The sequence below is a fragment of the Thamnophis elegans genome, chromosome 3 (assembly GCF_009769535.1).
Source record: "Thamnophis elegans isolate rThaEle1 chromosome 3, rThaEle1.pri, whole genome shotgun sequence".
NCBI classification, from domain to species: domain Eukaryota; kingdom Metazoa; phylum Chordata; class Lepidosauria; order Squamata; family Colubridae; genus Thamnophis; species Thamnophis elegans.
Genome location: NC_045543.1, coordinates 18,848,285 through 18,865,449, shown reverse-complemented (window position 1 = coordinate 18,865,449; position 17,165 = coordinate 18,848,285). Strand labels below are relative to the sequence as shown.

General features: G+C 43.3%; 1 protein-coding gene across 2 annotated transcripts; it reads right to left on the bottom strand.

Annotated features, from left to right (window-relative positions):
- Positions 1 to 471: 471 nt before the first annotated feature.
- Positions 472 to 16,877, bottom strand: LOC116506346 (GDNF-inducible zinc finger protein 1-like). Of its 2 annotated transcripts, none has more exons than XM_032214037.1 (7): positions 16,676 to 16,875; positions 11,020 to 12,267; positions 8,420 to 9,319; positions 6,784 to 6,878; positions 3,124 to 3,291; positions 2,286 to 2,443; positions 472 to 1,096 (listed from the first exon to the last, which is right to left on the bottom strand). In XM_032214037.1, the coding sequence occupies exons 2-7, from the start codon at positions 12,264 to 12,266 to the stop codon at positions 857 to 859; spliced, it is 2,808 nt and encodes a 935-aa protein (XP_032069928.1). In that variant the 5' UTR covers position 12,267; positions 16,676 to 16,875; the 3' UTR covers positions 472 to 856. The 2 variants fall into 2 exon arrangements, with proteins under 2 accessions (XP_032069928.1, XP_032069930.1); XM_032214039.1 differs by having other exon boundaries at positions 975 to 1,096; positions 2,296 to 2,443; positions 16,676 to 16,877.
- Between the last annotated feature and the right edge of the window lie 288 nt (positions 16,878 to 17,165).

Sequence of the window (17,165 nt, the reverse complement as noted above, 5' to 3'; positions counted from 1 at the left end):
ATAACTGCAATTTCTAAGTCCTTCAGATTCTTCCATGCACCCTTTTCCCTAATTCCTTTCTCAGGCAACATTCACGCTAGGCAATAGCTGACTATGTAATTCTACAATGTACCGAAAAGTATCACTTACACATATAATTTAAGAATTAACTTCTTATAAAACCTTACACTTCTGTAATAGAATAGGTCAAATTACTTTTTTTCTGCTTCTCTTCCTATATTGTGTCTATTACCATGAATTTTAGATAACATTTCACCCAGGCTGATAGAGCAAACTACCATAAATAAACCCCCAACGAACTTCACTTCTCTAGGCCCTGATGTTGCTTAGACTGTTTATAAAACATCTGTAGGAGGCGAAACAAGCTTAGAGAAGATGGATTCAACAATTTAACCTGGACCTATGTATGTTTTCTACTATTGGATACAGGTTTGCATTTTTATTATGTACAAGTAAAAGTGAGCAAATAAATGTAGCAAAGTTGGTGGATTTGCCTTTATTATTGTATTCTGAAACAAACATGTCTTCAAATGGGTAGTAAAACTTTAACATTTACCATTTTTATTTAATATGCATTTACATCTAAGCACAATACAAGACCGTCCCTATTTTATAAGATGCTTCTTTTAAAGAGAATTCTACTTATTGTTATTTATTGCATGTCTGTCTGGTCCTCAAAAGCTGTTTAAAACATCAGCATTTAAGCTAAGAGAAAGAGCTCACTTAGAAAACATTCCATATCTGATGCCATATCTATTTGTGGATCCTACAGCCATTTGGAGAATCTTCCTATACAGGCAAAGAATTGAAACAATATAAGATGATTATATCCATATTAAACTTTAATTGTTGATAGCTATAAAAGCATAAGGGTAGGTTCAGATTCTTTCACATTACTACTGCCTGGTATCTGTTCTAGTTGTTTTACATTTGTGTTTTCTGAAGTGTAGCATTTCTCTTGGCAGTCAGACAAAACTGTCGTAGAATTCTCTTCCATACAAGTAGTAGACATAGCCTCTATTTTGGACCAGTTATGATCCTTTTTGATAGTAAGATCTATTAAGAAACTTCTCCAATGAGCATTCCGATCATGGACCTATGACGGGAGAAAAAAGAAATACTTCATTATTCAAGGTCTCATTTGGCTTGTCAAACATAAAAACGTATTTTTAAAAACCCTCCATAAATAGGGTCATTAACTTTAAAAAAATGAAATCTGAATCAGTTTTTTTTATTTATTAGCTTGTTGATTTTTAAAATAAAGCATTTGCAGTTCAGTGACTTAAGATTTTACATTCTTTATTTAGCTACAGTAAGACAAGTGTATTATCCTTCCTACAGTTTTCTCTCCTACACTGAATAGTCTAACAATCACCTTTTAAGATACGTGGCACTTTGGGATATGTGGACCAAATCCTAGAATTCCCCAGCCAGCATGTTATCTGGGAAATTCTGGGAATTAAAGCCCAAATATCTTAAAGTTGCTAAGTTTGAAAAATGCTGATCTAACCCAAGGTTAACTTCAAAACTGCTTTGAAACCACAAACCGTGTGGGTGTTGTTAGCCCTTTGTCTTTCCAAAGTTGTGCAGTTCTTGTACATTACAGAGTTGTAGGTATTATAAGGAAACAGGGCAGAAATCACTGAAGCTTTCTCTGCCCATGCAGAGGTGCCTTTGCTTTCGCCTCCCTACCCCAGCAGCTGTGCCACAATGCACAAAGTGACAGAAGAATCAAAGGTGACTGCAATGCCATGCATGGCTTAAAAAAACCCTCAGCAAGAGAACTATTTAATGACCTCAGGACATAAACCGACTGTCAGGCCTGCAGTTATATCCCTTTTAGGATCTTTGGCCTGCCACACACTCTCTTATTTCATTATGCTGTTTCATTAGTGTAGTAGTTGGGAGGGGGGAATAGAAAGGAGTAGAATTGTGGAATGTGTTGTTGTCATTCTTTTCTAGAAGCCCAAGGTCATCTTTTGTCTCCGCACCTCTGCACCTGACCGGAAGCAGCTGGGTGGAGATGCCAGTGTGGAAGAAGAAGAATGGACCATGTGATGGATTTGTGGGTGTGGGGACAAGATCATGTACTTTCAACTGGGTAGGAATCGGATGTAACATCCAGAATTGGGATTCCACAGATGTGCTAAGAAGTCTGATTTATTCAATTGGAACTTTAAGGATCATTTTGCCTTGGACTCTGATTTAATTCTACATGATACTTGGAACGTTGACACCGGCCTATTTCCGCAGACAAAATTTATAGCACAAACCACTGTACATACCAATACGTGCCTCCTCAGGGTAGACATATCTGTGAAGGTTTTCTCACAAGCCCTGCATTTGTACGGCTTTTCTCCAGTGTGAATACGCTGGTGACGCCTTAGGGCTCCTTGCTGAGTAAACGTCTTTCCACACTGCTCACAGAAATAAGGAGGAGTCTCTGGAAAGAAAATGAATATGAAGAAACTAGCCAATGCTAGTTTATTTCCAATCCTAATGTCACTTTTAAACACATATGTCTAGCTTGCTTTTTGACTTTTGTGACCTGCAGAGGTGAGGACAGGCTAGATCAGGGATGTCAAACTCACATCAATGGGATTTCCCCCCTCCCCCATTTGCTAAACTGGGTGTGGGCAGCATGTGACGCATCTGGCCCAGGGCCAGGAGTTTGACAACCCTAGGCTAGTTCATGCTTGCATATGTATTTGACTAGCATAGCACTTAGCAATAGCACTTAAATTTATACACCGCTTCAAAGGCAGAATATTGTCCCCAACAATCTGGGTTCTCATTTTACAGACCTCGGAAGGATGGAAGGATGAGTCAGCCTTGAGCTAGTGAGAACTGAACTGCCGGGAGTTGGCAGAAGTAGCTTGCAATACTGCATTCTAACCACCGTGCTGCCTCTGCATAGATGAATAGATGTTTGGCTTGTGAATTAAATTATTTTAAGTGCAATTAATGAACAGAAAGTCATTATTTTTTAAACCAACAGAAAAACTATGGGGATCCTAGTTTTCTCCACGTGATACACTTATAGGATTTATGGTAACTGTGAACAGTAAACCCCAAAAACCTGTTTTGCATATCCATCTCTCCAATACACCATTTCTTCCGTACCTGCATGAACATTACTATGTTGGGCTAATGAAGCTCTCAATCCAAAGGTTTTCCCACATACATCGCACTTGTATGGTTTAGCTCCCATGTGACAACGCTTGTGACATTTTAAATATTCATTGGTAGCAAAATGTTTTCCACACACATCACATCTGAAGAGGCGTTCTCCTGTAAAGGAAATACATGCATACATATACGTGTATCTACTATAGCCATTGCTATATTCTTTTATTGTAAGCAACATTATACAGAAGACAGACAAGGGATAACTGAATGAATATTTCAAATCCAACGCAGGATCATCCAAATTGAGGATCACCCATCAGAGATTTTCAAAATAATGTTTTCTCAAACTTTCTCAATATATTTCTCTTTTCCTTCCCAGTGATTATTAAAAACCTTTCAGAAACAATGCATTTTACTGTTCATAATACTGAGAAACCTTGTGAAGTCATGAAGAATCTGAAAATTCTGTCAGTTTGCTGTATCCCGCATGCCCAAAGGCTTATTTGTAACATTATATACTTGCGTATTATACATGTTGTCCTTAACATACAACTGATTACTTAGCAACTATTCAAATCTAGGACAGACCCTGAAAAAGCCACTTATGATACAGATTTGAAGTTCTGACGGCCTGCCCCTCCCGGTTCCACCACAAAACCGCGTTCGACTAAAGCACGCTCGACGAAACCACGTAGCTGACGTCATCACAGGGCGACAACAGCGTGGAGACAGAAGCACACTGTAAACGCTAAACCTAAAATTAACCCCTAAACCTAAACCTAACCCCCCTAAACCTAATCCTAAACCTAACCCTAAACCTAACCCTTAACCTAACCCTAAACCTAACCCTTAACCTAACCCTAAATCTAATCCTAACCCTTAACCTAACCCTAAACCTAACCCTAACCCTTAACCTAACCCTAACCCTTAACCTAACCCTAAACCTAACCCTTACCTTAACTTGAATCAGCTTGCTATTTAAAGCGCCCTTCTTTCTCCGCGCTCGCTGTTGTCGCCCTGTTGATGACGTCAGCGACGTGGTTTAATCGGGCGCGCTTTAGTCGAGCGCGGTTTTGTCGTGCCACGGCCCCTCCCGCCCCGGTTACATGATTGCATTTTGGGCTCTTGACAACCAGCTTGCATTTACAGCTTTAAGCAGCACCATCCCCCTGCCCCCTGTCACAGGACTGTAATTGTGAATTTTTGGCTGGTTTCCAGCAATGCCCATTATGGACTAAGGACTTAACAACCATGCAAAAAAACAAAACAAACCCCACAAACCATGCAGTCACATGACGAGCTGCTTAATGACTGGCATGACTTACTACCATAATTCTGGGCTCAATTATGGTTGTAAGTCAACAACTACCTATGGTTCTCACTCAGCAACTACAATTGGGACTGGCAACTGTTGCTATGATCTATGGTCACTTAATGAAGCATCACAGAACCACGATAGGTTGATCGTCTCACTTCCCCTTCAATTGTGAAGCGGATCATTATGGTTGTTAAGCAAAACATCACAAGACACGGCTTCACATTTTTATAAAAGCCAGCTTTGAAAAAGCCAGTTGCAAGGTGAGATCACTGCAATGCTCACAAATGTAAGGATTGGTTGCATGCAAAGCTTTTTTTTTTACACTGTGTAACTAAATATGGTCATTAAAGAAGGACTGTCAGTAAGCAAGGACTATTGGTACTCCTCCTGTTTCTTTTTCTTCTATTACACTGGATAAATGACATCTGAAAACCTTTTCTTTTCTGCAAATGATTCCGTCGGTAAAACAAAAGCATGCGATGGACGGAGGGAGCTTAAGCTTACTCCTTCATTTCTCCTAACATTCTGCAAAAAGAAAAGGTGACGTTTCCAGGGAAGAGTTAAGCAATCCTTTTCTCCTGAAGGAACCCTGCAATGCAGCAGGCTGTTGGACTAATGGTTATGCAAAGTTGCAATGTAACAGCTTGAAATTGAGTGGCCAACCGCCAACCTCCCTCGGCTACATTATATGCAGGTTTTTGGAACTGTAGGGAACCTCGTCATGACCACCTAGTTGGCAAAAAAACCCCAAAAAACTTTCCAATGAGGAATGTTCTGACCTAGGCTTCCCAAAAACATGAAGCCGACTCCCCGTCCCGATAAAACTCCTTTTATTTCGTTTAAAGAGAATTCCTCTCCAGTAAAGTCCTGGCAAGCAGTCTTTCGAGAGATTTCACAACTACAGAGCTTTATCAGGCTTGGAGAGCTGCCAGGCCGATATCTTCCAAACGCCACTCTGTAGCAGACAATACTTGGCAAGGAGTCAGGAACAGATGTTCACCCTAATAGCAATAGCAATAGCAGTTAGACTTATATACCGCTTCATAGGGCTTTCAGCCCTCTCTAAGCGGTTTACAGAGTCAGCATATTGCCCCCAACAACAATCCGGGTCCTCGTTTTACCCACCTCGGAAGGATGGAAGGCTGAGTCAACCCTGAGCCAGTGAGATTTGAACAGCCAAACTGCAGTCTGCTGAAGTAGCCTGCAGTGCTGCATTTAACCACTGCGCCACCTCGGCTCTAATGAACTGAACTACCGTATTTTTCAGAGTATAAGACGCACCAAGGTTTTGAAGAGGCAAATTTAAAAAAAAATTTTTTTTGCACTCTGCAAACCTCCCAAAAACGGCCAATTCTTCATGAAAATGGCCCCGTTTCCCCCCCCCCCCAAAAAAAGGCATGAATAGCTTTTAGGGAGCTTGCAGAGTGCTCCTGGGGGTGGCCCCCCCAAATGAACAAAAAATGGCCCATTTTTCATGAAAACAGGCCCGTTTTTGTCAAAAATATTGCATGCATAGCCTTTAGGAGGCTTAGAGTATTCCTGGGGGCTGAGGGGGGCAAAACTGAGCAAAAAAACAGCCCTTTTTCATTCATTTCTGCCTTCCCTAGCCCCCAGGAGCTCTCTGAAAGCCTTCTACAGACTCTGCACAGCCATTTTGGTGAAGGGGGAGGGGTTTTGGGAGGCCAAAAATGCTGTATTCAGTGTATAAGACGCACCCAGATTTTCAGTCCCTTTTTTGAGGGAAAAAGGTGCGTCTTATACTCCGAAAAATATGGTAATTGTCTCCTGCAAACTCCATTCTCCTTTCACTCCTCTTTATTCCCTATGGGAAGGGCCATTCACTGTCTACCTGTGGCCTTAATCCCGAGTGGACCCTTGTTCCTTAGGTGAACAGGCTCCAGCTGTTCTTCTGCCCCATTGATATCCAACTCCGAAGGCATCTGATAACTGTCAGATGGCCCTGGCCCCATCTCTGCCTCCAATACAGAGCACTCATCAGAGCCTTCCCCAGACTCCAGGACTGGCCCATGTTCCTTCCCAACCTCCTCACTGTTTGAGTCTGCCACCAGATCCACTGGCCGCTGGCGGGCGACAACAAGGAACTGATCCCTGTTTTCCCACTGTTACAAGCAGCAGGAAACCAGGAACGTGTACACACATGCCCCAGTCTGCCCCAGATAATTCTCTATGTGGCCATCAGAGAACATGTTGAATTGCTTGAATCAAGATATCTTACTGCTGTACTGATTTTCTTCTCATTAAGAGAGAATATTATATCCCTTCTTTGTATGTAAATTTTGCCCGTTTCATGTTCAGGAAATTAATTTAAAGCTTACCTGTATGTGTCCTCTTATGGCCGTTAAGTTTGCCTTTATCAGCAAAAGATGCCCCACACTCCTCACAGATATATGGCTTTTCACCTGTGTGTGACCTGCATTCAGAGGAATATGGAAATGCTGTCCAAACGATTTAAAACCAAATTTCACTGCAAATTTTGCAAGGGGTTCATCAAAAGCTTAGACTGCAAACCCAAAATATGCAAGAAAGCAACTCGATACTAAGAAGCTGCCTCCACTTAACGATTTGGACAAAATAATTTCCCGGGGTTTTTTCAGAGGCATATAACATTTAAGGACTTTTAAACTGATGATTAGGAAACTGGGTGGAGCAAGCACCAAAAAAAAAAAAAGCTGATTTCATTCCATTTTAACTTATACTAGATTAAAACAACAGTATTTGATTGTAGTGAAATAAAATTCTAATTAAATCCACAGTTTATTTCACTGTCCTCTATGTATTTAATAACGTAGCCTTCTATCATATTAGAAATTAGGCAGTAACTTTGCAGCAGCCAATTCCAGGGCTTTGAGGGGAGACGGAGCAATAGGAAGTATCACGTAACTCTCTTGACTAGGGCAAAATGAAGGTAGGTGCAACGCTGGAGTTGAAAACCTTGATTGATGAAATAAAGAGTCCTTATTTTTATACCTGTTTAAGAGCTCATGAGAAGTAACAGAGAAAATAAATCACCAATTCAAGGAAATAGCATTCTATTAAAATGGGGTGGGAGGTGGGGAGAGAAGGAACAATTTATAAGGGTCTAGATGCATTAAGAAAATTAAAAGGCTTGTACATTCTGCTGGAACTGTAAGATGGAAGATACCAAAACACTGATCATCTGATAACATAGCTTATAAGCAAATTGCTACTAAATCTCTAATTCCTCTAGATTTACTTATTCTTAATGAAAACCAGATGATTTTAGACAATAGAACCAAGTGGTTCAGATTCAGTTTAATAAGGGGTGGGCATAGGGCCATGTGCAAGTAACATATCTTAAGGCTCTGCCTTTAAAAAAATAAATGGAAATATTCCATTTATATAATAAACTAGCTGATAACCCGGTGTTGCCCGGGTATTTATTTATAGGGAGGAAATGTCTGGACCAAACATAGTTTCTAATGTTGGATTTTCCCCTTTACCAGAGGGAGGCCCCTTGTGAAGCCATTACCATGGCAACTCCACTGCACTGTACAGTAGAAGCCATTTTACAGCAGTACAATTGAAGCCATTTTACAGCAGTACAATAGAAGCTATTTTCAGACACAACAGGCTGTATCTTAACAACCCTCCCCCCCCCCGGGGGGGTATTAGAGGTGTCTTACCCCCACAGTATTTTTTTCCAGAGAGTAAGTCATCTGTGTACCAAGTTTGGTTGAAACTGCTCAAGGCATTCCAGAGTTATGCTGGAACGAACACACACACACACACACACACACACACACACACACACACAGCCATTTAGATAGATAGATAGATAGATAGATAGATAGATAGATAGATAGATAGATAGATGGATGGATGGATGGATGGATGGATGGATGGATGGATGGATGGATGGATGGATGGATAGATGTAGACATTTTAAAACAAAACATAAAGGGAGAAAAGGAAGAGGTAGTAGAAGCTGACCTGGTATGAATCTTGAGCTGTGTTGGCTGAGCAAACCTTGAGCTACAAATGCCACACTGATATGGCTTCTCTCCTGTGTGGGTCCTCATGTGAAAGACAAGCGCTGTTCTGGAGCTCAGGACTTTCCCACAGACGGAGCAGAGGGGCCGCTTCACTCGACCTTCATGCTTCCTCACAGAGTGTGTCCTCACATCCCTCTTCCTTTTGAAAGTGGCATTGCACAGGGTGCAGGCAAACTTCCTGTCTTCTGTGTGTACGCAGGCTTGGTGCTCTTTCCAGCTGTTGTGACTCGCAAAGGATTTGCTGCAAACATCACACTGATATACTTTCCCGGGCAAGGAATGATGAATTTCTTTGCAGTGGATGACGTATTTCCTTCGTGACGGAAACTTCTCTGTGCATTTGGTACAAGTTATGATGTAAGCAGATGTCGGGATGGCCTTGTTTTTGTTAACTTTGCAATTTATATCCCATTCAGGGTCTTCTGTATCGTGAACATTTAAGTCCTCACTGTAATTATCATCTGAAGAGAAGGCTTCATTGTCTTTATTGCTGCATAAACCGGCTTCACAAACTCTTTCTCCATTTCCTTTCTCATCCACAGTTCCTTGTCTACAAGTTTCCTCCTTTTTAGTATTATTTTCAGTACCTAGTTCCAGCTTCCTGTTTGATTGATTGTCAGATTGTGCTTCCTCTGGAAGAGATCTACTAGATTTTCTCTCAGGCTCCTGAGTAGCTTTGCCAAGTATTTCCTTTGGCAGATCATTATTTGGCACCTTGAGTTGTGTTTTATTACTCGCGTTGATTCTATTATCTATCGCATCTACTTTCTCTGCTGGCGGAACTATTTTCCAATAAGCTGGCATGCATTTCCCATCTTTCTTGGATTCGTGTATCTTTCTATTGGAAAAAAAGAATTTATAGATAGGAAAATGGTTCTTTGAGCCTTACAGAAACTTTTAAAAGCCATTTGCACATAGTATCTTCCCAAATGAGAGCCATCAGCCTGATTTTGCCCAATAACTTTGTCCCAAGTTCTCAAAATGAGGAGTTTCAAAATCTTTAGCCCTATCCACTCAGGCGGCTCTGAAAATTACAAATGGAGTTTCCAGGAACCACAGCTGTCACATAGGTTGCCCCTCTCTGTCATATATCAGAAATCACATTCACTGGATTCAGTCAACAGAGGAAACAAAAAACGGACTTCTGCTGGGAATTACCGTATTTTTTGCTCCATAAGACAAACTTTATTATCCCCCAAAAGTGGGTGGAAATGCATACTCACATTTGCGAACCAGTAGGGAAGGTAAGTGAATACCACCCCTGGGAGAAGGAGGGTGTAGGGCCCAGTGGGAGGAATGAGGGGGAAGTTATTACAGCAGCCAAAATTTTGAGACTGGTTCGTAAGTCCACTGTAACTTTGAACAATTGCAAAGTGACTGGTTGTAGGTTGGGGATTAGCTGTATTTTAGCTTCAAATAGAATTTTTATAAAATGATATACAGTGGTGGGTTGCTTCCGGTTTGGTCGAACCAGTAGAGGCGGCGGGAGGCCCCACCCACCTGCCCGGATGTGCAGGAGCGTTGCACAAGTGAGCATGCGCAGGAGCGCGCGCGAACTGGTAATAAAAATATTTGCAACCTACCACCGATGATATATCATTATAAACAGAAACTTCTAGAATATATAAAAGTACTTTGAATCTCCACTGGAAATGTAAACACATTGAAGGGATATTTTACCATATTTGGTGGACATGCAAAAAGCTAAAACAAATGGCTATAATAATGGAAAAATTACCCACAATGGAGGAGTGGTTGGTGAAGATGATGGAACTTGTAGAAATGGCTAAATCAATTTCTTTGGTTACAGAAAAATCAATATCTGTGTTTATGGCTGATGGGAAACTGCTTACAAACTTTTTGCATGAAATTGAAAAAATGTACTCATGGTTTGTGGTTGGATAATAGAAAACAGAGAGTTTTGTAAGGGTAAGAGCTAATAGTTTAATTCTACTTATATTTGCTGCAGAAAAAATGGAAGGCTTTTCTACCTTGTTTCCCCAAAAATAAGAGTGTCTTATTTTCTTTTGACCCCCAGAAATAAGCATTTGGCCTTACTTTCGGGAAGGTCTTATTATTTTTGAGGTGCAAGCGGCGGCGAGTGTGGTCACCTCATGACTGCTACTACATTGCATTATTTTCAAGGGGGGCTTATTTTCGAGGGAGGGCTTATTTTAGCACATGCACTCAAAAGCCCGATTGGGCTTATTATTCGGGGAGGTCTTATTTCAGGGAAACAGGGTATTTCTTTTTGCATTTTTTTCTTTTCTCTTTGTTTGCTTCCTGATACTCTTCCTTACTTCCTTAGTCATCCTATGAATAACTTTATTACTCTGGGTTAGTTTTTATGTTGTCAATTTTTAATAAAATTTATATCAAAAAAACCCCACAGTAAACCAACACCAAACCAGCTCCATTATGGCTGAGCATAATGTAGGAACTCTGCTACAAAATCGAAAGCTAAAAAGCTCACAAGCTAACTTCTCTTTGGTACTGTTGTCTTGCTTTTTATGTATTTTTTTTGAAAAAAGGATTTACCTTACGTGAGTGGTAAAGGCTGACCTCTGAGCAAAACTGGCTGGGCAGCACTGACACTTATAAGGCTTCTCTCCTGTGTGGGTTCGTATGTGAACTGTCAGGCCACCCTTGGAGCTGATGACTTTGTCACAGTAGGGGCACTGTTGAGGATGCTGCTTCTTTTCATGCACCGTGCGCATATGAGCATTGACATCCTTTTGGCACTGAAACTTTTTCTCACACAGCAAACAAGGGACGGTCCCCTGTCGGCTGTGGACAGTGAGCCTGTGTTGCCTTAGAGTGTGACAACTGGGGAAGAGTTGGCTACATATATTGCAGCTATACTTAACTCCCAAGCTTGGGCTGTGCTCCAGTTCAATGTGTGATTGGTATTGCTCAGCGAAATGGAATAAATAATTACACTTGTCACAGGCATATGATCTTGGCAAGGCTTTTGGTATACTGCAGGTTGATTTTCTGAGTTTGGCCTTAGAAAGCGTCAAACTACTTTCATCGTTTTGGTCAAGCAATGTCCTGCTTAAAGCAATGTGGGTTTCCTTCAAGTCCTCCTCATTTACTGAAGGACAGTCAACCTCACTGATATGCTCAGACGTCGTTGCTGACTCATCTTTGGAATTACAACTTGCAATCCTATCTTCATTAGGGTTTACACATATGTTTTTAATATCATCAGAACTGGTGGTTGGTTTTGAATGGGTCGTTCTTTTCCCCAAATGATTCTTCTTCATCACTGCAGCAGCCAAAACACGAGACGAATCACGCTGTGCTTTTTCTCCTCCAAGTTCTGTTAGATTCCCAGGCAACCTAACACCTTTGCTTTTTTTCAAAATAACATTTGGTTCCAATTTTCCACCTACTACCTTCATTTCTTCCAAAATTTCAAGCAGATCTTCGCATTCAAATCTCTTAGCGATCTCCTTGAACAGGTGCAGTCTGTCCACTTCAATTTCTAACTCTGCAGTGTAGACAAACTTCAGGAATGAGACAAATTCTTCAGCATGAATATCCTGGAGGATCACTGTGCAGCTTTTGACATTATTCATTTCATTATTGAGAAAAATGCTTTTAAAGTAATTGCTAGAAGCTGCTAAAACAGCTTTGTGGACATAAAATTCTTGTTGGCTACCCAGCTGGTCTGTGTATATTGTAACATCACAAAAATGTCCAAATTCATAGAACGAATGTAATGTCTTCAGGAGGTTGGAGGCAGCAACACTGGATTTCATGGAAATTTTCTTTTTTTCCATCCTGTTAAATGGAAATACAGTTGACAACATTTCATCAGCTTCATAAATTACCCTTCTCATCCAAATCAGTTTTGATGTCAGATCTTCCATATTCTCACTAAGGACATACAAGTTTTCAGTATTTAAAATTCTTGCAATCACTGGCCAGATAGATGATGGTAGATTAACTGAGAAAAATTCTCAATTCTCTGGACCCGTGTCCCTCTTGGCTGACTACCAACAGCAGAGAGGTGACACGAGGCTGGATCCAGGCGGTTGTTACCGCCTCTCTTCGGGAGGGATACCTCCCCACCGCGCTTAAGGCGGCGGTGGTGAGGCCCCTCCTGAAGAAACCGTCTTTGGATCCAGCAGTTCTTAACAACTATCGTCCAGTCTCCAACCTCCCCTTTCTGGGGAAGGTTGTTGAGAAGGTGGTGGCCTTACAGCTTCAGCGTACCTTGGAGGAAGCTAACTATCTTGACCCCTTCCAGTCTGGCTTCAGGCCCGGTTACAGCACTGAAACCGCTTTGGTCGCATTGACCGATGATCTCTGGAGAGCCAGAGATGGAGGCCACGCGTCCATCCTGGTCCTCCTCGACCTCTCAGCGGCTTTCGATACCATCGACCATGGTATCCTTCTGCGACGACTGCGGGAGGTGGGGGTGGGCGGCACTGTTCTACAGTGGTTCTCCTCCTACCTCTCGGACAGGTCGCAGTCGGTGTTGGTGGGGAGGGAGAGATCGTCCCCGAGGCCCCTAACCTATGGGGTGCCGCAGGGCTCGGTTCTGTCCCCCCTACTATTTAACATATACATGAAACCGCTGGGCGAGATTATTCGGAGGCACGGGATTAAGTACCATCAATATGCGGACGATACGCAGTTGTATCTGTCCGCCCCGTGCCAACTCAATGAAGCGGTGGACGTGATGAACCGGGGCCTTGAGGCTGTTAAAGACTGGATGAGAGCTAACAAACTGGTACTCAACCCGGAAAAGACCGAGTGGCTGTTGTGTTTTCCTCCCAAAAATTTGGCTAATGTTCCAACAATCAGGCTGGGGGGGCAAAATTTACACCCCTCAGACAGGGTCCGCAACTTGGGAGTCCTCCTGGATTCACAGCTGAGTTTTGAGCATCACTTGTCGGCTGTGACCAGGGGGGCATTTGCCCAGGTTCGCCTGGTACGCCAGTTGCGGCCCTACCTGAACCGGGAGGCTCTCACAACAGTCACTCGAGCCCTTGTGACCTCTAGGCTGGAATACTGCAATGTGCTCTACATGGGGCTGCCCTTGAAGAGCATCCGACGACTTCAGCTAGTTCAGAACGCGGCCGCGCGAGTGATTATGGGCGCACCACGGTTCGCCCATATAACACCAATCCTCCGTGAGCTGCGCTGGCTACCTGTTGATCGTCGGGTGCACTTCAAGGTCCTACTTACCACCTATAAAGCGCTCCATGGTAGTGGATCTGACTATTTGAGAGACCGCCTCCTGCCAATTAGCTCCCTGCGTCCCATCAGATCGCACAGAGTAGGCCTCCTCCGAATTCCATCCGCCAGTCAGTGCCGACTGGCGACTACGCGGAGGAGAGCCTTCTCAGTTGCAGCTCCGACATTATGGAACACCCTCCCCGTGGAGATCCGTACCCTCACCACAGTCCAGGCCTTCCGCACAGCCCTGAAGACCTGGCTATCCCGTCAGGCCTGGGGATAGGATTACTCTCACCCCGCCCGAATGTTGAATGAATGTTGTGTTTTTATGGATAATTTTCTTTTATTCACGATTTTTTTTTTTTCCTTTAAGTCTTGTCTTGCACCCCCTTCCCCTCATTATTGTAAGCCGCCCTGAGTCCCTCCAGGGAAAAGGGCGGCATATAAATTCTTAATAAAATCAAAATCAAATCAAAATTTAATTCAAAAGCTACAATACCATCTATGCTTACTTAAGTTGCATTATATTCTAGCCCCTGCCCTCTACAATTGCGACTTGTGTAAAGCTGAAAGGATGACTTTTTGACAACCAGCATATAAAAAACAGAAACGCAAAGCATACGTGATTCAAATTCTTCAACACTCGTGTAAAATTTTGTGAAATATTACTTTTATGTATGAAAGCAGCCAAACTTGGAAAGGAGGAAGCTTTTTTGATTAACCTAATGAAACAAGAATAGATCTAACTCTGTCAGAGGCCTAATTCATACATTCTTCATGCTAAATTCAGTAGATTTTACAGTAAAGGCAATTCGTTCCGGAGCCTGTACCACTCCAAATGGAATGAATACTGCTCCCTCAGAAACTTTCAGGTACAGTATGTAGAAAAAGACACAAAAAAAATACTAAATCAAACTTTTGCCCCAACTCTTTATCTTTCTACTTGAAAGAGAATTGTTTTTATTTAAATAAAAGAATATTCAAAAATACAAACTGCCTGTTGTAATGCAACTCAGCAAAACCTTAATCTGAACGATTGCATTAAATGGATCAGACAATTTGCAGGACTAGTTGATAGATAATTAACAGGGCAAGTTCCCTGGATCTATTTCTAAGGAAATTACACATTTGCCCTTGCTTCCCAGAAGAGAAAGCTTGATGTATCTAGAATATGTATTTCATTTTTTGGACTGACAGAGAATGATCAAAAAGAGGCATTACTATCCTACAATCATCTCACATAAGCCTAGACCACACATCCTGTCAATTGTAGCAGCAGGGGAATGCACTAATATGTTGAACTATAATCTCCGAGGGCATTATGCTGAGGAAAGGTATAATACAGCAGTAATGGCAACTGGAGAGGTTGAGCTTCAAGGCCTCATTCAACAGGGCTTCCCTTGGATCTTTACCCTCCCTTAGTCCAGACTACCTCACAAGGGGATGGTGAGGATAACTATAGTGGAGAACTCCATGTTAGCCATGAGGGTTGACTTCTCAGAAAAAACTGAAGGGCATAAATGCTATGATTTCTAAAGATTGCCCAAGACGTAGAGAGAAGTTTTATTTCTTAATTTCGCAAGTGGGTAAATCTTTACCAAAACTGAAAGGGATCCAGAATTAATGAAACAAAAGCAGTGTGGTACTTATGTTAAGGCAGGGGTGTCAAACTTGTGTCATCATGGCAGTGCCACGTGACGTATCGGGACTTTCCCCCCTTTCGCTAAACCAGGAGTGGGCGTGGCTAGCACCTGACGCATCCATCTGCGGGCCGGGAGTTTGGCAGCCCTGTGTTAAGGAATCCAAGGAAGCGATCTCCTAACCTTGTGATGGTGAACCTATGGCATACATGCTGGAAGTGGCACGAAGAGTCATCTCTCCAGGCATGCGAGCCGTCGCCCGCTGCTCTCCTGGGTTCCAGTGTGCTGGCCGGCTGGTCTTCATGCTCATGGAAGTGCCAGAAATGGGAAGAGAAGCCACCCGATGCGCATGCCGGGAAGATGATCTTCTGATTTCTGGCGTGTGCATGCGCTCTAGCCAGCTTGTCTTCATGTGTGCATGCACGCCAGAAACCAGAAGACCAGGTGGCCGGTCAGCATTCTGGAAACTGGAAGATAATCTTCCTGGCGTGTGCAGGCGCACCTGGTGGCTGCTCTTCCAGTTTCCAGCACGTGCATGTGCCGCTGCCCCCCACCCCACATTTCGGCACTTGGTGCCAAAAAGCTTCGCCAACACTGTCCTAACCATACTCTCCAGATATGTCCCCTTCTTCCCGCTGACTGAGGATAATGGCATTACAATACAGGCAAGTCCTCAACTTACAACCACAATTGAGGTCAGAATTTATGTTGCTAAGTGAGAAATTTGTTCAGTGAGCTTTGCTCCATTTTACGTCTTTTCTTGCCCCATTTGTTAAGTGAATCTAGGCAGTTGTTAAATCAGTGACACATTTGTCAAGTGAATCTGGCTTCTCATTGACTTTGCTTGTCCGAAGGTCACAAAAAGAGGATCACATAACCTCGGGACACTGCAACCGTCATACATATGAACCAGTTGGCAAGCACCCGAGTGTAAATCACGTGACCATGGGGGAAATGCTGCAACGGGCATAATTGTGAAAAAATGATCATAGCTCACTTTTTTCAGTGCAATGGCAACGCTGAACGGTCACTAAATGAACTGTTCGTTGTAAGTCGAGGATTACCTGTATTGTATAGTTCCGGAAACTGATTGGAAAGCAGCAAGTTGGGGAAAGCTGCCTGGCTTTTACTTGTCATACGAGGAGGTCGCCACAGTCAACCACAAAGGCTGGTTGCATGAGGACCGGCCAGCAGCCTTGAGTGACACGACTATTCCTAGGCAGCGCATCTAGCCCCTTGCCCGGTCGCGGGCAAACAAAGAGGCTGCAGCCCATCTTCCCACCCAGCCTGTTTGGCCCAAGCATCAATCGGGACAATGCTCCGAAACGCCTTTCCGGGGCTCCCATCCGGGAGGTTCGACTGACCTGCTCAAAGAGGGGGAGGGGAGGAGGGCGTCGAAACGGGGAGACAAGCCGGATTCTGGCGCAGGCGTCACTTAAGCCTCAGCTTTCAAAGAGACTTCGGCGGCCACCATAGAGGCGCAGCCCCGGGACCACGGAATAAGGGAAGGCGTGCTTGGGAGTTTGGCGCACGTCCCCCCACTTTGCCGTCATCGATGGTATGCCATTGAGCCGGAGCGGGGTCCGCCATCTTTCTGGTGGGCAAGGAAGCCTCAGAAGCCATCTTTAAGTGAAACACGCTAGACTTGGTGTGCTCGCGCCACCTGCTGGAGAAAGGAAGAGTTTAGGAAGAGCGGTGCACTTTTGGGGGGGAACCTCGCGTCCGCGCTGTGTCGTGTTTCGCTTTGTAGCGTTGCTACCCCCGTTTTCCCGTAGCTTATAGAAGCGCAACGTGGACCCTACAAAACTCGGTGAGAGAGAAAGTCAGGGAGAGAAACAGCGAATGAGCAAGCGG